The following is a 20,891-nucleotide window of genomic DNA, read 5'->3' on the forward strand; positions in this document are numbered from 1 at the left end:
TGGAAGCACGTTTCATTTAAACACTCGTGTGATCTTATACGTTTACCTGTTGCCCTAAAAATCCATAGGAGTGTTTTGGTACGACTGAGCAATGTATATTTGCGTACGCCAAAGTAGCCTCTAGATCAGAAAACCGATGCCTCGACTGTATTTAATAATACAATTCATCTTCTGATGTTGCAGATGAAGGTATATTTTGCGTATATGTGATTTTTACAACAGTTTTATTTGTGCTGTGTGGATGCAGTATTTCTATTCCACGTGAATATCAGCAATGTCTCCTATTTTCAGTCTTCAGAGGCGGTCAGCGTAAGTATAACGTCTAATTTTAATTTTATCAAAATCTGTCGTTTACTCACTTGTACTTAAATTGCGTATACACTTTCTATACACACGATGTTAACTCGTATGTACATAATTTGTGAGTTCTACGAGAAATGCTGACGTATTATTTATATGAAGCGTATCTATCTATATATTCCAAGAAAGGCAATACTTATCAATTTATCAAAAAGATTAGTTGTTTCAACATTGGTTGTTTTGGGGGAATTGGTTCCCTGGCATAAGTCAAAGAACACACTATATGATAAGGTTTCTAGCATGCTAGAGTAACTGAATATATTCACTGTTTATTTGATAAACCTTCATTTTTCATTCACATTTTACCTGTTGACATCAAACCTAAATGCTCTTTCATTTCCCCACATGTCAACTCGTCCTCAAATTATAGTACCAACACGAAATGTTAAATCTCCATGAGACCTTGAGATTGTATATTATTTTTCTCCTATGAAAGAACTATACCAATGCATATGGTCGTATGATCGTATTTCCAATCTTTACTCAATATAGTGCCTTAACGAATTTCTTTAAGCAAACAATGTGACCTTGACCTTTGACTTTGTGACTTCGAAATCTATTGACATCTTCCAATTGACACAACTATCCACTTAATACTAACCTGCATCATTATAGGTCAAAGCACAATTTAAAATTATATAGGTAATTCTGTGTTAAGATTTACCAGCATACTTATTTTTATGATAATAAGTATTCTATAGATATTGTACAGAAACCAATTTTAAAATAAAAGCCCCCTCGTGACCTCGATTTTTGACCACCGGATCACACCAATTTTAATAATCATCGTACTTTCTACCAATTTAACCACTCCTGCTATAGCAGGAGCATTTGAGAGGCATTCTTAAGCTATTGTGTGAGAACGTATAACTTGTAACATTTTATTGTGCCCCTTAACTTTAGCGTATTGACCTCAAATTAGTTTTCGTCATTAGTTTTCTGAAGCAAACGACAACAGACAAATATAGAGGAACCGAGGGCATAGTATTCTTGAAATAACATGTAGAAACTAATTTGATCAAACATGTTTAAACTCACGTGACATTGACCATAGGCGCTCGATGTCAATGACAATGTTGTTTTTTTTCAAATTTATTTATTAATTTTTTAGTTACCCGTTGTTTATAATAATGCATACACATACTAAATTAATAAAAATCTTCCGACAAAACGTCTTCTTAAAAAAAGATAGTTCGACTATGTATGTATAGATATTGATAAGGTAAATCACTCGCCATTTTCTAAAGCAACGGATGTGCGTCATTATGCATAATTAAGTCGCTCGCTTATTGAAATGCGCGCGCAGGCCGGGAACCTCGCTCTTTATACACAATAACAGCCACTAAAAATTATGAGCGCCAGATTTGATTTTTGACGTGCTGATTTTTTTTCTGGAAATCGCCATGGCAGACGAAATCAAGTTAAACAATTGGTAAGGAAGGATTCATGCGTATGCAATTTACAATATCTTCTGTTGATTGTCCCGTTAATTGAGTGAAACAATAGTTTCTGTTGAAACTGAAAGAAGATAGAGAAAGAGCGAGGTTCCAGGTCTGTGCACGCTTTTCAATAAGCGAGCGGGGTGACAGCGATTTAATTATGCATAATGACGCACTTCCGTTGCTTTAGAAAATGGCGAGTGATTTACCTTGTCAATATCTATGTACATAGTCGAATTATCTTTTTTTTTTTAAGAAGTTTTGTCGGAAGATTTTTATTAATTTAGTATGTGTATGCATTATAATAAACAACGGGTAACTGGAAAAAAAAAACAAATAAATAAATAAAAAATAAAACATTGTCATTGACATCGAGCGCCTATGACATTGACCTGGTGATTTTAAACTAAAGATGCGACTTATTTTCATCAAAGGTTTTCACCCTACATCTGTGCATTATCGCAGGTAAAACTGTTCTTAAAATACTGCCAATAAAAATTCCCTGTCACAAGGCCGTTTTACATTGATCTTTGATATGGTTACCTCAAAATCAATCCGCGTCTTCATTTTCTCGGGACTAACCACCGTACCAATTTTCATTTTCTTAAGTTAAACTATATATAAGTTAACTTGCGAAAACAAATTAACTTAATAAGCCCTTTTACCTAAAAATCGATTTGCATCTTTCTTAAGTCCCAGATAGCTAATAGTCCTGTGTGTTTGGTTATAAATCAAAGCGTTCTCTAGATATCTTGAAGACAGGAAAATGTCCAAGGTCCGATTGACCAAAAAACCGACCAAACGATTGCTACATAAAAGGCAATGCGCCCAATTCTTAAAAGAGGGGCACACTCTTTGTTTTTTGCGACAGTGAATACTTACCTACTCCAAAGTTATGATAATCATTGTTTTTTGTCAGAATATTGTGTTGACCGTTTGGCAAGTATCCTGGAGTTCCTTCTTTGGACGTAATAATCGCAGTATCATCATCTTCTTTATATTCTCTTGAGAGTCCAAAGTCAATCAATCTTGCGTTGAAGTAGTTATCAAGGACAATATTTTTGGACTTAATATCCATATGCAACACTGTTCTCCTTTAAAACAAAATACATATATTTATAATACAAATGTATAAAAAGATTCATGAGAATTAAACCGCTTGAAACATTCATATTCAACTTCTAATGTTTATGGTTGAACGCAAAAACTTAAGTTCAGTTATTACACACAATTTGTTTACAATACAAAAGTTCACTCTGATTATTAATTCACATATGTGAGACTGCAATATGACTGTTCTCATTTTAATTCTTTTCCAGGTTTGTCAAGTGCTAACCTGTGTACTCTTAAAAATATTGAACACTTTAAGAATTTTTTTTCGCCGAATCTTGCAAGAGAAAGAAAAACTGACAGGGCTCTTCCGTTGCACCTGAGTTAGTTTTTCGCCAAAGAACTGTATATAAAAAGATGAATCAAGTCACTAAAGAAGTAGTCCGTCCCACATTATCGAACCCTTCGAACGTAATGTACGCAAACAGTCACACCGTTTGTATATGCGTCGTACGTCAGTACGAACGTCAGCGTTCTAATAATATGAAATCTCAAACCCACTTTACAAATTTGACGAAATTCAACATATATGTTCAGAGTGATGTTCCTCTATGAAAACTGTTCAAATGGTTAATGTTAATTGATTAATTTGGTCACGGCGCAAAACATGAGGTTTTTAACATACAATTTCAAAAAAATATTCAATGAAACTACATAGCCAAGATGTTTATTGATTGGCATGCAATAGCGATTTGTGGTCGTGAATTCAGTTTGTTGAAATTATTCGCCTGAGGTAAGAACTACCCTCGCCTCGGAGATCATCATTTGTACATATGTTTTTTTTTTAAAGATAAATGTGTTTTTAAATAGTTTTGTCTGAAACAACAAGACCCAAGGCGTTCATATTTTCTTCGAAGCTTTAATCTTACAAGATTCTTCAAATTATGCCCCTGGGCCGAAAATGATCTCGCCATATAGGGGCACTAGTTGTAAAATAGAAGACTTAAAAACGCAAAACTTGTTAAACAATCTACTATTATGACACCGCACAGCTCAAAGTAATCACAGTTGATAAATATATAAATAGACATAATCGAGAGGTCCTTTTAAAACTTGTTTAAATGAGGCCCCCTGGCAGCAAACAGATTTACTTTCACTGTCAAGCCCATGTCTAACATAGTTGGTACGTGAGATCATATAAAGGTCCTGTACTGACACTTGTTCCAATTATGTTCTTTTGGTCCAAAGTCCCATAATCGTGGATCACCACATTTATGTTGACTGATATTGGAAACAAGAAACCGTCGGAGACGGGTGAATATCCCCAAAGGTTTTTTTTGGCACAATATTGCACTATATATTCAGATAAAAGGAAACGTCTTGAGGGGCATAACGTTGGACAAATTCATACGATGGATGGTTTAGCAACTTAAAAAATTCAAAGGGCCATAACTCTCTAAATAAACCATCTAACCAGAACCCACAAATACCATGCGCATCTCTTCAAGGTAGTTAAGCTTCCCATAAAGCTTCATTGAATTCCAGTTAGTAGTTGGGGAGAAATAGCCCGGACAAGAATTGCACTATATGTACAGCTTATAGAAAAATTCAAAGGGCCATAACTCTGTGAAAAATAACCCGACCATAACCGGCTGATAATATGCACATCTCCTGTTGGTAGTTAAGCTTCCCATAAAATTCCATTGAATTCCCGTAATAAGTTGCTGAGAAATTGCTCGGACAAGAATTGCACAATATGTACAAAGGAAAATTTCAAAGGGCCATAACTCTGTGAAAAATCATCCGACGATAACCGGCTGATAATATACACATCTCCTTTTGGTAGTGAAGCTTCACATAAAATTTCATTGAATTCCAGTCATTAGTTGCTGAGAAATCGCCTGGACAAGAATTGCACTATATAAACAATTAATGGAAAATTTCAAAGGGCCATAAGTCTGTGAAAAAGCATCCGACGAGAATCGGCTGATAATATGCACATGACCTCTTGGTAGAGAAGCTTTCCATAGAGTTTCATTGAATTCCGGTCATTAGTTGCTGAGAAATAGCCCGGACAAGAACTGCACTATATGTACAGTTAATGGTAAATTTCAAAGGGCAATAACTCTGTGCAATATTATCCGACCAGAACCGGCTGATAATATGCACATCTCCTTTTGGTAGTGAATCTTCCCATAAAGTGTAATTGAAATCTGGTCATTAATTGCTGAGAAATAGCCCGGACAAAAATTGTGCACGGACGGACACACGGGCGGATAGACGAATCGGCGACTATATGCTCCCCACCCCAAATAATTGCGGGAGCATAAAAAAAGAGAAACTCTGAAACCGAAAAGCCCGTTGTTTTAATATTTGTTTCGTAGCATCGACAAGAAATTATATACACAGCAATTGTGTTTATGCCCCTGGAGACAAAGCTTACCAAGACAATTGGGTCTCTTTAACATGGACATACAGTCCGTTTTGTCAAACCGCTAGTGGGCTAGTTATGATAGCGGTTCAGTCATGTATTAATTCAAATATGTATGTAATGTGTTTAGAAAACGCCAACCTGAATTTATTTCCGGTGTGCATAAAGTCTATAGCACATGCAATCTGATACATGATTTTTATCCTGGTTGGACAAAGAAGGTGAATATCTTTCTCTGTACAAACTCTGTCCGCGGCAATCGCTATATACAGGTCTCCATTCTCAAGATAAGGCGATACAAAATAATACCTCCTGCAAAAGACAAAAATTAACAAATACCACGATGCTCAAATAATCGTTAAGACATTAATCAAAGTTGAAAAGTCTGCCATGGTATTTAAACAACCATGAAATTAAAACGTTTTTTTCGTAATTTATTCAAACAAAGGATAACCAGCTATGTTACTTTTTTAAACATATAAAAAAACGTACCATATACATATACTTTTATGTGTATTGTTTATATTAATCTTCCTATTAATGCGGTTTGCAAAATAAAATATGCTGACATACGTTCTGTGTCATTTTTGCCGTTTGCAATTGTTTTAATAGTTGTACACCAAAGGACCAATATCATGATCATTAAAAACAATTTCAAAGTCAGATAAACATATGTTCAAATTAGTTGTAATTAAGGAAATTACCGATTTAAATGGTCATCGTGATACGCCAGTAAAGGGACGATTCCAAAATGCATCAAGCGTGATGCAATCTTTTCCTGCAGTAAGAACACAGTCTTACTTCAACAATAATGCAGACCAAATGAAATAAACATGCAACGAAGGCTAAATTGATGATTTTTGTTCGTTTTTTTGTTTGTTTGTTTCTTGACAAAAACGAAATTTAATATGGTTTTCATTCCTCATCGATATTTAAGCCATTCGCATGAATTGTAAACAACGAAAAAATTTATGTCAAACACATTTGTGGCAGGGAACGAGATTTTGACCCATCTGGTCACAGGTTTAGTTTTTAAGTGAAGCATATATTATGAAAGTGCTACATCTGACAAATCAAAAGCTGAAATTTTAGCATCAAATTTCCTTCAAATGACGAAATTATGTCGTTTTTTTGTGTTTCATGGCATAAACGCCAAATAGCGCCGTTTTCAATGAAATGACGTTTTAATGCAATAAGTATCAGTACATGTTACGCTGATCAGTTTGCGTTGATAATAACTCCATTATTCGGGTATGTAGATGAACATATTTGATTTCTAAAAACATGAATAATTGCAGTATTATAAATCATAAATACTCATGGTTGCCATGGAAACAAAAATGTTCGTTTTTCATATGTATTACCGTTTTTAAGAATTTAAGACAAAAACATATCAGCAAAATAAAACAAAAGCCAAAGACAGATATGGAACATCATATAAATGTTTATAATATTTGTTTATTATATACCTGGTTAATGCTTTTAACAAAATACAGGTTGTATTAATCGTTGAAATGAATCCCGTATTATGCTACTCGCTGTTTCCGATTCCGTATTACCATACTAGCCGGACTACTTTCTTCGACCCATTTAATGACGTCCCATTACGCGCACAGAAAATAGGAAACCCCTATTTTATATTACAAAATATATTACGTAGTACATCTTGTGACGACATTTCTGTGACGAAAAACAATAGTTTTATTTAAACTCTCTGGAATTTAAGGACATTTCGGACGTGGTGTTTTTAACAGTAAACTATTTGTTTAAAACATCGAGCGAATGCAAAACGTATTTCGGAATGTGTGTTTATCATGCATACATGTACATTTCGAAAGGAATACAATAAAATAGTGTGGTTTAAACTAAGTTTCGATAACGACATGGGAGCATAGAAGTGGAAGTGCATATCGTTTCGACATTTTTGTTATAAACATTGGATTAAAGTTGTCAACTTAATTGTTATAAACATTGGATTTACGATGTCATTAAGGTAAGCGTGTTGAAAACCTGTGTTTTTCCGGTTCGAATGTTTACACGGTAATATACATAAACTGTATTCAACGCGTCTTAAAAAATATGGCGTACTGTTTAAGTCATTGTTTAGTAAGTTTTGTCAAAGCAAAAAATACAATTGTTAACTGTTTTCGTTAGTTGTTGTATATAATAAAAGTAATATTACGCTAGTAAATTGTTCCAAGTGTATCAGTCGAGAAATAGCACAAGCCATGATACGTCATCACACAAGCCACTCGACTGATACACACTCTTGGAACAATTGACCTCTTGTCAAAGATAATAAAATGTTTATAGTTAAACGCCTATATTTATGGGAGAACCGAAATATATCAATTAGGTGGCAAATATACATTTACGTTTGCTTAAGAGATCCGGGGTACATTTAAGTAGTACCCGAGCCGACAATTACCAATCGAGCCTTAATGACAGCACAGTGGTAGCAAAACGTTTACTCAAATTGAAATTCTTATTGATTTTTTTAATTTGAATAACCATGCTGTGAGGCTAATTCTGGGCTATGTGTTAGGTTAGGCGCGCCTTTTTACATGTTTACGCACCTAATTCTTTCAATTGACCGTTCCGAGGCAAAAGCTTAATCATTTTTTTTTTGTGTTGTATTCTATGCATTTACCTGTATACTGTTGGCATTGGTAACTTGCCTTCAAAAAAATAGCGGTTGTTGATGGCAATTTATAATTAATCCTATTAGAGTTTTATTGTTTTGTTTACTCCTATATTATTGCGATTGAACTATTGTCATCACAATCGATAGACGTCCTCATCTTTACCAAATTAATCTTCATGCTTACTTGAATGATTACAAGTAAAAGTATTCTCAAGAAATCATTTGGATGCAAACCGATTATCCGACCATCCTACCGGCCTACCGACGGACAGGTGCAAAATAATATATCCCAACTTCTTTGAAGGGAGTAGCATAATTACTTCCCAAAAGGAAAAAACAAACTCTTATGAAATACCATAAGTATAAACAAAGGAAATTAAACAAATCAAAAATGCATTATATATCTACATATAAGATAAAAACTGATTATATACATATATATATATGTGTGTCTTGTTCTGATAAAACTGGGCATAATACATGTGCGTAAAGTGTCGTCTAAGATTAGCCTGTGCAGTCCTCACAGGCTAATCAGGGACGACACTTTCCGCCTTAACTTGATTTTGGGTAAGGAGGGACTTCCTTGAAACTAAACATACCATTAAAGCGGAAAGTGTCGTCCCTGATTAGCCTGTTGGACATAATAAAAGGAATACTTTACGCACATGAATTAAGCCCAGTTTTCTCAGAATAAGACGTATATATTACTTTCTTCAGATAAACGATAACAATCTATACAAATGATTAGTCCGTATCGATTCAGATGATTTACACTAAAAATGCATTAATGCTTACAAGAGGAAATACTTTTGAACAGCGCTGTATTCGAACAAACACTACATATACGGAATCAGGAAATATCAAACAAACGCATACAACTTACACTTGTAACTGATCCTAGCTTTCGAGTTTGAGACAAATCTCCTGTTTGCAAATCAATTTCTTTTAGGACAACTCTGATGTTGAATCCTGGAGCTCGATCGTTAGCTAGAACAGGTGAAAAAAGTCGTTAAAATCCACATTAAATTAAAATCCACTTCTTATAATGGAATTGGTATCTTAAATTGTTAATGTTGTGTTTAATATGCAATATTATGGTGTAACTGTGCACTTAAACGTATGTATTTGGTGATAAGTTGCGTACTATGTCTACGGTGGTTTGGCTGGCACGTTCAATCCGACAATGAATATGCATTGACCATTTCTAAGGTGATGTCCTCATCTTTCCTCGAGTTTATGTTTATTTGTAAGTACCGTCATGTGTTATATAGGATGGTAGCACTAATGTATCTCATTGTTATTTAACATAGTTGTTTTGCCAGCTTAACTGTTATACTTACAGATGTACACTTTTCCAAATCCGCCTTTTAATTTATTTTCCGTCTTACTAATACTCTTCAACTCATCAATCATAATGCTGTTGAGCTCAATCAGTCGCCCGTCGTGCAAGTCTTTTTTAATTTTTGTTTTAACAACAACTGAACGATCTAAATTGCTCAATGAATTGTCCGCAGTAGGCTGCCGAACTGGTGCAGGGGGATCTGGTGTTTGGTCAGTTTCCATCCTAAACAATAAAGCTTTATTACAAACGTTAAAAATTCCCCGCATACATTTGTCACATGCATGGCAAAAATTGTGTATTGTAAGTGTAAAATTTATGGGAGTGACATATTTCAAGTGAATTCAATCGCTAGATATATGTTTCAGTGATTCGCTGTACAAATAATAACATGTGATATGTAAGCCAAGTCCATGTCTAAGTTCAAGGGTACATTGCTCAGGCATACTTGTACCATTTCACTCAAAAATAGTATTCCACGGGTACACTGCTTGACGTTGGCTTACGTCAAGATTCAGGTCAATCTCAAGAGATATTTGTCCATCTAAGTGCGTACATGCGTTCATTTAAAAAAAAATTACATTTACTGATACTTGCTACATATTTAATACTTCAAAACAGGCGACTTGTCAATCTGAATTCATTATAGGTTTAGTAGTTACCCATTAAAATGATTTGTTCATTACTATTTTGTAGTGGTTTGAAGCTGGCCTATAATAAAAGACTAGCGGACAAGAAAATATCTCATGGTAACGTTTTTGGACATTCATGCTAAATGGTAGACTTCTTTTTTATGTACCCTTTTTGCCGGTAGACTCCAAGCAACTGTCCGAAACAATTTTTTTATATTTTCTAAACTCGCCTGGGGTAGTGTTCATTTGTTCTCTTAGATGAACGTATTAGCCTCTGAACAAAATCTATGTAAGTTTTTTACATATTGATTGAATCGGTTGCAAACGCATAAGAATTTTGTTTTCTATGAGAATACGGTATAATGTTGTTCTTGCTTGTCTTTGCACAATAAACACATTGTCACCCATAAGAATAGCTCCAAACCAACCTTTCGTGAACTGCTGAATCGGGTACTCTCCTTTCAGCCGAGTGCGCCGAATGTTCAGCATTCTCGATTCCTAACTCTTTTTCTTTTAACTCGAGCTCTAGAATTATGATTGTTTGATTGGTTTCATGAAGAATTTTCTTGAAATCGCAATACGCCCTTTTGCCGCTTTGTTTGATCTTACCGACAAGACTGCGATTCTTCGTGGACCTGTCGGCCACTCTCTGATGATACATAATGTGAATAAATTAAACACTTTTAATAAGATTTAATTGCCACACGCAAAAGCGATAAATATATTTTGACAATGCAATTCGAAGCTTTATGAACTTTTGTTTTTATGCATCCCATAGACGATTTATTCTTATGTACACAACTAATATTTTAACTTTGAAAAAGTCCGTTTGACTATAAACGCTATCTCAAAGAAGCACGTCATGTGTCCTAATTCATAAAACATTTGAAATATTAATTCATAGTTACGTCATTATTGAATGGTATAGCCAGGCTTTGTGAATGCATTATATACCCCAATGGCAATGTAATCCTCATGCGATAGAAATCCTTTTTCTCGTAGTTTCTCCAGCACTTTTTCTGGGTACATCTCCTCAATAATTTTCTTGTGAGCCCTGTTCAGGACGCTTCGACATATGTCATCAGCTGCAATAATAATGTATATATAAACTCACTGGAGATTCGATGCAAAATGGCAAAATGTTAGTGAGTAACCCTATTGGATTCATTGACATGAATTAATTCTAGCGAGTACACTTCAGCGCAATGTATTATATCACAGGGTCAAGCATTTTTAAATCGTGTATATATACACATCTCAATAAGCAGTATAGCAATATAAATACTAAATATCATTATCATTATTATTTTATTATTATTGTTTTAAATGAAATTATAATTGCTATGATCATCATTATTATTCGTAGTATTATTGTATAATAATAATAATAATTAATAATAATAATATTATTATTAGTAGTAGTAGAAGAAAAAGTAGTAGTATTTTTATTAATAATAATAATATTATTATTATTATAATAACCTATATTAAAGAAGTCTTACTTAATCTCTGTCCGTTCATTCTGTTGACGATTGTGGCCAAAGCTTTGCTGACAATAAATCAATGCATCGTTCTGAAAGAATGATGTTAAGAATGGTTGACCTATTTGCAAATTTATTTCAAACAAGAAACTAAAAAAGAGCAAATACAATATATATATGTGTCACATATGTCGCGAAATACGCGAAATATTTGAACTTTGTTAATACTGATATACATGTAATTTTATATGGCGGAGTTTCCACGTGTTTTGGAACATTTCGGCGGTGTTTAGCGGAGCCTCTGCATTGAAGCTCCGGTCGTTTGTCTGTATATTTTAGTAGGCGGAGTAATACTAGTATTTAAACTCATGTACGCTTGTCACAGTCAGAGTTCATATTTTTCAACCTAAGTTAAAAACGTTTGATTAATTTAAAGATTGGATTAAAATAAAGTCTGATTAACTATTTCGGCAACAATTTGTGTTAAATATTTTAGTTTCTTAAAATAAAGTTTTATTTGTTTTAAGTGAAATTGTGTAACATGAGAAATCTGTTTTTGTTACGGACTCTCGAATAAGCTATATAATAAAATAATAAAATCCAGTGTGGTTTCGATTGTTTGTTAATTCAGTCGCAGACGATAAATAGAATCGCCGCCACAACATAAACCGATGCCCCACCGACACATGTTTGAACACTGTATACTAACAATGATCGCAAAGGCTTAAGGCCATTGTTCCGCTAAAGTAGGTCGCAATCAAACTTTAAATCAACCCCACATTCAGCTAATGTAGCTGTTAAAGTTGCCACGAAATAAAAAAACACAGTTAAACAGTTTAGTTTGCAAATTTATGAGACCCATGCATGCATTTAATAGTATAAAAATAGTCATAAGGCCATAATTCGACCAAAATTGGTCGTAGCAAAATGTCATTCCTGCTTATTATATTAACTTGTGTGTATTTCAGTTTTACATATTTGAGCGAAATATGTCCATTGCGGTAACAGGGATTTCCAAAACTTAACCTTGTGAAATTTTTCAGACGAACGCATTCCACATTCAAACCTGGCGCAGAAGTGTGACCAAAGTCCATTAAGAATTAGCTATACTTGTGCCCTCCGGGTGCCTTAAAGTTTTTTTTTACAGATTTGACCCGGTGAGCTGGTTTTAGACGCAAGTGACCCAGATTCGAACTCGGCTTCATATTGTCTGTATAAACATAATGACCAAGATTCAAAAAAGATTTGATAAAAAATGTTGCTTATAGCGTCCAAGCGAGCTAAACATTGACACCGCACATCAGACGACGACGCTCATAGCCTTCACAGGGTCATCACGAAATGTTAAAGGTGAGCTCAAAATAAACAACGCTCTTTAATACAGAGGGAAATAGTGTTCAAGTACGTTCACTTTTAGACCCTGAGAAAGCGGTGGAGTCCTAGGTAGATTTTTCTTCTCAAATATAATAAATGCTCAAGTGGTACATCTTCATTTGCAGTGTTACATCTTAATTGTAAACAATGATTACATTTGACTAGATTGTATATATAAATAAGTATGTGTTTGATTTATGTAACTGTTTCCAAAGTAATGTCAGTTTTGTTCAAAGAGATATTTTAAAGTTTATGTTTCATATTACATTTAACTATGAAGATTTAATATTATTAATGATTATAAATGAATTTGCAAGATTGAGATTAATAATCGTAATGAAAGAGGATTTTGTCTTGTGTACTTTCATGAGAGATCATTACTTTTGTTTTATAACTTTATTATTTGCAGTGTACTGTTCTTAACTAGTCTGAACGAAACATGTGTACCGTATGTTAACATGTATAATTGACATATAGCTTAATAACATTAATTATTTGTTTCAATTTACAAGGGTATATACTGCTAATAAGACTGTATGAATGAGACTTTTACTTCTTTATATTAAACGCTTTTCGTGCTGTATTCGGAAAATATTAAAACATGTTTCATGCCATAAACCTTCGAACTTGAACTTTGCCCTTAAAGGGATCTTTTCACGCTTTGGTAAATTGACAAAATTGAAAAAAGTTGTTTCAGATTCGTAAGTTTTCGTTTTGGTTATGATATTTGTGAGGAAACAGTAATACTGAACATTAACCATGCTCTAATATAGCCATTATATGCATCTTTTGACGATTTTAAAACCTAAAAATTATAAAGCGTTGCAACGCGAAACGATTGAATAATTTGGAGAGTTCTGTTTTTGTCGTTAAATTTTGTGAAACTACGAAGATTGCTTATATAAGGTATAAAATACGTCAAGATGTGTACCCGGCGGAATAGCTCAGTAGGCTAAAGCGTTTTTACTTCAGGACTCTGGCAGGACTCCAGGGGTCACTGGTTCGAAACCTGCTCCGGGCAATGTTCTTTTCCTTTTTTTAATTTTTTTCTTGATTTTTTACTGGAGCTTTTACGATCCAATGTTTACATTTATCAATATAAAGCATTTAATGAATAAGTTAAAAAAATGCCAAAATCTGTGAAAAGGCCCCTTTAAGTTTAGCAACAAGCGCTTCAAGCACTTAATAAATACAATACAAAAACACACCGCACACATTGAAAGGTAAATACTGAGCATCCATCCAATTATGAACATATAATTCATTTCCCAAATGCTTTGATAACATCTCGAATTTTAGCCAATTGCAAGAAATGAAACCGATCTAACGTAAACAGTCTAGTTACTAAAGTATGTAAACCACAGGACAGGTAATGTGACCCTTTTGGTTGACACTGACCTTAAACTATGTGTACTTTTGTGCAATGATTATGTCTAGATTAAAGCAACACACTATGAAATGAAATGCATGGCAGAGTAAATTTAAGCATAAATAATAAACATAGTTTATTTATGCCAATTAGAAAATATCTTTTTGCGCTTTAAGACTTTAAAATAATCGCGTTTAACGAAATGGACGTATACGTCTAGGAATCCTACGTTCCGTTTTAAAAGCGGTACTGTTTGAAAAATATTAAATTACTTGCTAACAAGGCTATAGACATAATTTTATCTATGCCAATTAGAATATGTCTGGTGGTAACAAGGTAGAAATCCGTCTTTTTTACGCTTTAAGCCTTAAAAATAATCGCGTTTTCAAAATGACGTAAACATGTATTTCATTTCAAGGTGTGTGGCTTTAAGGACTAGTATAGTGCTTGTTGTCTTTAATACACCACACATTACAATTCGTAGTCATTAGCGCATTAGTATTACAGTTTTACACCATACTGAAAGTTAATTATTAAACCACTCTAAAAACACATATTATTTCGATGCGTACACGACGTCTCCGGTCTAGTTATTTAAAAGGGAAAAATGGGTACGAAGTTTTTAACTATGACAAGATCGAGGACAAGTATATTGGCTGTACAAGAACATAATTAGATCTACATGAAACAAATAAGTGTTCACGAAGAAGAGTACATTTAATTTTTGAAACGTATATTTTTTCTATCTAAATTGCAAATTGTATAACGTATAACCATAGGCGTTCGATGTCAATCACAATGTTTTTTTTATTTATTTATTTTTTTTTTTTTTAGTGACCCGTTGTTTATTATAATGCATACACATACTAAATTAATAAAAATCTTCCGACAAAACTTCTTCTTAAAAAAAGATAGTTCGACTATGTACATAGATATTGACAAGGTAAATCACTCGCCATTTTCTAAAGCAACGGAAGTGCGTCATTATGCATAATTAAATCGCTGTCACCCCGCTCGCTTATTGAAATGCGTTAACAGGCCAAGAACCTTGCTCTTTCTCTATCTACTTTCAGTTTCAACTGAAACTATTGTTTCACTCAATTAATGGGACAATCAACAAAAGATATTGTAAATTGCATACACATGAATCATTCCTTACCAATTGTTTAACTTGATTTCGTCTGCCATGGTGATTTCCAGAAAAAAATCAGCACGTCAAAAATCAAATCTGGCGCTCATAGTGTTTAGTGGCTGTTATTGTGTATAAAGAGCGAGGTTCCCGGCCTGCGCGCGCATTTCAATAAGCGAGCGGGGTGACAGCGACTTAATTATGCATAACGACGCACTTCCGTTGCTTTAGAAAATGGCGAGTGATTTACCTTGTCAATATCTATACATACATAGTCGAACTATCTTTTTTTAAGAAGACGTTTTGTCGGAAGATTTTTATTAATTTAGTATAGAACAACGGGTAACTAAAAAATAAATAAATTTGAAAAAAAAACATTGTCATTGACATCGAGCGCCTATGCATATCACAGGGATCGTTAGGTAAAAAATACTCTATTATACTATATACATATATACAAGGGATACAACTGTCAAATTTCCTGCACAACATCATGGTCTGAACAATAGCAAAAAAATCGCTTCCAAAAGCAATACTTACACCAAAAAACTGTATAACAACAGCTCAGACATTTATCTATCAGATAAAAAATATGTTTATAGCAGTAAAAGTGTTCATAGTTGTGTTTGAAACGAAAGTTTCATGAAAAACGGTAAAATTTTCGAAATGCGACACAGGTGTGCACACCCACTTTGACACATTTTGTTTCATTATCTAATAATTACAGAGAAGTTGAGCAAATTTTACCTTGTTTTATTATCCATAGACACTTTATAATCAAGGTAGACACCTTCCATAATTGCCTGTAACTGCGTATATGTAAAACACCGTAAATATTAAATTTGTTTACATTTCTACCATCTTCAAGGATTTGTATGCAATTTGTCAGGTAATGTTACGTGGAATGTGAATGGCTGGATTTATTACTGCAGTGGAATTTCAACCAATCAAATCGCATGTTAGAAATACATGTGAACTAACCAAAATGAAAGTAAAACATTGTCATTGTGAAATTGAAGCAGATTGATATGAATTTCTAGCAAAATATGCTCACTAAATAGTAATTATGCTCTATTTCACTATGAAAAAAAACTATCCAAGGAATATGTACCAGCAAAAGAGCTTTATAACAAAGGAATACGAAAATTACTTCTAGAATTCTCAGTTTTCAGCTGTGCACACCTGTGTCCAAGTAAGGATTTTTGAGCATTTTGAATGAAACTTTCTCTCTTAGTTCAATGAAAAGCTTGTACTTTATTGCCAAGTGTATTATTTTCTGAAAGATAAATGTCTTGGCTGTTGTGATACAGTTTAATTGGTGTATTTATTGCGTTTGGAAGCAAATTTTTCGCTATTGTTTACACCATGGTTGTGTGCAGGAATTTTCACAGTTGTATCCCTTGTATATATATGTAGTATAACATAATATTTTTACTTAACGGTCCCTATGATGCATATAACGAACTAAACCTTACTTTAATTTTAATGAAATTACAACTAAGGCTCCGTACCCGGCATAACTATCCATAAGTAATTCTATTTGACAGAAGTCAATTGTAATTTAACAAGGGCTGTTTGTAAAACATGCATGCCCCCCTATATGGGCTATAAGTTGTAGTAGCAGCCATTGTGTGAATACGTTTTTTGTCACTGTGAACGGTGGTGGTAGTGGTGGTGGTGGTGGTGGTGGTGGTGAAAGTGGTGGTGGTAGTGGTGGTGGTAGTGGTAGTAGTAGTAGTAGTAGTAGTAGTAGTGTGGTGGTAGTAGTAGTAGTAGTAGTAGTAGTAGTAGTAGTAGTAGTAGTAGTAGTAGAAGTAGTAGTAGTTGTAGTAGTAGTAGTAATAGTAGCAGTAGAAGTAGAAATAGTAGCAGTAGAAGTAGTAATAGTAGTAGTAGCAGTAACAGTAGTAGCAGTAGAAGTAGTAGTAGTAGTAGTAGTAGTAGTAGTAGTAGTAGTAGCAGTAGTAGTAGTAGTAGAGTAGTAGTAGTAGTAGTAGTAGTAGTAGTAATAGTAGTAGTAGTAGTAGTAGTAGTAGTAGTAGTAGAAGTAGTAATAGTAGTAGTAGTAGTAGAAGTAGTAGTAGTAAAAGTAGAAGTAGTAGTAGTAGTAGCAGCAGCAGCAGCAGCAGCAGCTGCAGTAGCAGCAGCAGCAGCAGCTGCAGTAGCAACAGCAGCTGCAGTAGCAGCAGCAGCTGCAGTAGCAGCAGCAGCAGCAGTAGCAGCAGCAGCAGCAGCAGCAGTAGTAGTAGTAGTAGTATGCATTACAAAAATGCAGTTAGCCTTACATTTGGTAAAATTTAAATATATTACAAGGGAGGCAAATGTCTGAACAATTAAACATTAACACAATATTTAATATACAAAATATACAAACAATCTCATATTCTGATAATATTTTTACTGATCCACTGTATTTCACTAAAAGGATGATGTTTCATTGGACTGATAATTATAGATTTAGGATTACAGATCAGTTGCTTCAGTAATATTGTTCAGAGTGTGCCCTGTTGGCCGCGTATGCATTCTTGAGTTATCATTCAAAAACCATTTTACTATTTCGAGTCACCGTGACCTTGACCTTTGACCTAGTGACCTCAAAATCAATAGGGGTCATCTGCGAGTCATGATCAATGTACCTATGAAGTTTCATGATCCTAGGCCCAAGCGTTCTTGAGTTATCGTATGACAACCACCTGGTGGACGGACGGACCGACCGACCGGCATGAGCAAAGCAATATACCACCTCTTCTTCGAAGAGGGGCATAAATATCTCCGCTTTTAAACGTCATCGTGGCATTATGGAAATCGAAAGTAGCAATAAATATTTATGCTAAATGTTGGCTTTTCATCAGTTATAATACAAAATATCGTACATAGATTTACGAAATAAATAGACATTACGAAAATTGCAGACGTTAACGTGTCAGAACGTACCGTTATCAGTAATTTCTCTATATCATAACATTTATAATTACATGACCTACTTACAATTGTACATTACAGCATTATTGTTCTCCATTTTTAACAAATAAAATGCTTTGATAGCAGTACCTGTTCAACATGTTCATATAGCTCTATTTTCCATAGTCTTTTCCCTCAAATTCACATTTATACAAAGCTTAACTTTATTAAAGGAGTTTAAAAGACTTCACTCGTCGTTTATAATCTTAATGAACGCTAAATGTAAACACGCGGGATATTAAACTAGTTGAGTGTAGAGCGTTCTATATATAGATCATGATCGATGTGTACACAATGAAACGTATAACGGAACGCCGTGAATTCCTTTGTAGTTTTCAATGCAGTGTTTGGTTATGGATTGTGTAAGTCAAAATGACGCGGTACTGTGGAAATATTCTGTGATCACGTTGTCCTTATTCAATATCGTGAAATCGGCTTCTGACGTGAATTTATTAATTGTGCGCGATATTTTTCAAAGACAATACATCTCAACAGGTGAAAGATCATTACCCGGACACTTTCAAAAGTTCATAAGCATTATTTAATTGAAATAAAACTGTTCGTGCCCTGAAGTGTTTTTGTCATAAAATGAACGTTTTAAAATGATGTATTTAATACAATTGTATTAGTCCTGCAAAAAGATGTCGTCTTTGATAAATATAAACACTTGATCGTATTTAATTAGATATTTCGCGTTACTATATACACATTTCGATGTCATTAATAAACTTTAAATATATGTCAAAAGCAGATAAATCCTATAGTAAATGAAGAAAAAACGTATCGTGTAAAATATTTAAATAATTCGTTGACATTTAAGAATGTGAATTTGAACCGAGTTGCCATCCCCAAATTGCGATTATTCAAAACTTCATGTACAATGTAAATTATAATGAATCCAAAGTTACTTCTAACTAGACATTTCTATCGTTTTAAAGTTTACTAAATAATTGTAGAAAGAAAAAATAAGATAAGATTATCTTCATTTAGTTAATTAACTAAATACAGTAATAAGTCTAATAAGTGATTGTTGAATGACTCACACGCCATTGTGTATTAGCTCACTTGATAGAACGCAGTCATGTTTTATATAGCACCTATTGTAATTAAGTTCCGATATATCGACCCTGATACTGACGTTTTTAATCCGTGTCGTGTAATATATTTAAACAAAAACAAGAGCACCGGCCGGTACGAACGAAGACCCCACTGAGGGGTAAGATTTGTTGCACTGTGTTGAAATGGGGCGAAGGGCAAGAAGTCAATGTGCAATAAATTGTCATATTAAAATATGCTGATATTAAATAATGGTGCCTTCAAAATAAAGACGTTACATAAAAACGACATCTTTCTTTTTAATCTTTCTGTAAATGACTATTGACATTCAGCAGTTCAACAGTTCAACGAAAAACATGCATGTATTTTCTCACCGTCTAAGGATGTGTTACTCAAGACTACTATGTGTATGAAGCTATATATTTTTTAATTGATGGAACTGCCTGCATGTTTAACTTCATAATATGAAAGCTTATGACATTTGCTTAGTTTAAAATGTCACTTGTAGACATATATATTGTATAACGGAATAGAGGTCAACTATCAACACTGTAATTAATTAAATTGCACACACTCAGTTGACACAATACTTTACATGGCTTAAAACAGGCATCACTTTCGTGTGTTCCATCAGGTTGTCTTAATTGTTCATGGTTAATACGACAATGCTTTAGACACGCTGAATTACGTACCTCAAGAAACATGTCCAAATATAATGTTCCCATGGTTAAGATATTTAGAAATATACAGAATGTTGGTATACTTGCCATCAAACAATGTTTCCACATTTATTTATTGTAAATCACATATTCTCACTATTATCCTGACGCTTTAAATCAACTATAACAAAGACGCTTTTTGAAAAGCACATGTGCTGTATTATAAATTACATAACATAACAAGCGTCTCAAAACCATTAATGGGTCTATCGCATTAGAGAAAATATTGTGATAATCAAGTTGAAACGTCATAACCGAAGGATAATGGAGAATAACGTAAATAAACTAGCAGGGAGCAATTGGAACATCTGCCGTTTTTTGCACCAAAACCGTTTAAGCGGAGGGGGGAGAGAGCACTGTTCCTAAGGCCCCATTTCCATTAGAGCCATGCCTGCATCAAAGGGTCGCTTAAAATAGTCATCGAAATATGAATGAGTTCCATCATATTTTTATCAAATACCTGTGTGTATCAAGTCTTGAGAAGTTGTACTTTTTGAAGTTTCATCAACTATACTAAAACATAAATAGTGTAACTAAGGCATTGGCAATTTGTTATGTTCTTATATATTACATTAACACTTTCAGTTTGCATCATTACCCGACATTAACTATCTTGCTGTAGTTAAATGAGACCTATCCGAACATGGTTCAATTTTAAATAGTAAATAACTTGAAATTAGTCAATTAGACGCATACTTGTTTTATGATGTTTTTGTTATTTTTAAGTCCGTTTATAAATGACGGAAATATCTCTATTAAAAAAAAGATAAATAAGTATCGTATTTATTATTTATAAAAGGATGTACACGTTTGCATATTGACCGTGATTGTACAAAGTCGGTTATATAGAACTATTATATATATTTCGAGTAAAGAAGTTTATAGATTGACATAAACAACAACTTTT

At 33.8% G+C, this 20,891-nt stretch overlaps 1 protein-coding gene across 1 annotated transcript in view; it reads right to left on the reverse strand.

Annotated features, from left to right (window-relative positions):
• Positions 1–18,477, reverse strand: part of LOC127839138 (uncharacterized) — a 36,748-nt gene extending 18,271 nt beyond the window's left edge. Inside the window, exons 1-9 of the mRNA XM_052367341.1 lie at positions 18,300–18,477; positions 11,398–11,468; positions 10,850–10,980; positions 10,324–10,544; positions 9,265–9,488; positions 8,808–8,911; positions 5,985–6,058; positions 5,422–5,592; positions 2,682–2,893 (exon numbers count right to left, since the gene is read on the reverse strand). Of these exons, the coding sequence (XP_052223301.1) occupies positions 2,682–2,893; positions 5,422–5,592; positions 5,985–6,058; positions 8,808–8,911; positions 9,265–9,488; positions 10,324–10,544; positions 10,850–10,980; positions 11,398–11,416 (1,156 nt within the window). The 5' untranslated portion in view covers positions 11,417–11,468; positions 18,300–18,477. The remainder of the gene's footprint in view (positions 1–2,681; positions 2,894–5,421; positions 5,593–5,984; positions 6,059–8,807; positions 8,912–9,264; positions 9,489–10,323; positions 10,545–10,849; positions 10,981–11,397; positions 11,469–18,299) is intronic.
• Between the last annotated feature and the right edge of the window lie 2,414 nt (positions 18,478–20,891).

The sequence above is a fragment of the Dreissena polymorpha genome, chromosome 1 (assembly GCF_020536995.1).
Source record: "Dreissena polymorpha isolate Duluth1 chromosome 1, UMN_Dpol_1.0, whole genome shotgun sequence".
NCBI classification, from domain to species: domain Eukaryota; kingdom Metazoa; phylum Mollusca; class Bivalvia; order Myida; family Dreissenidae; genus Dreissena; species Dreissena polymorpha.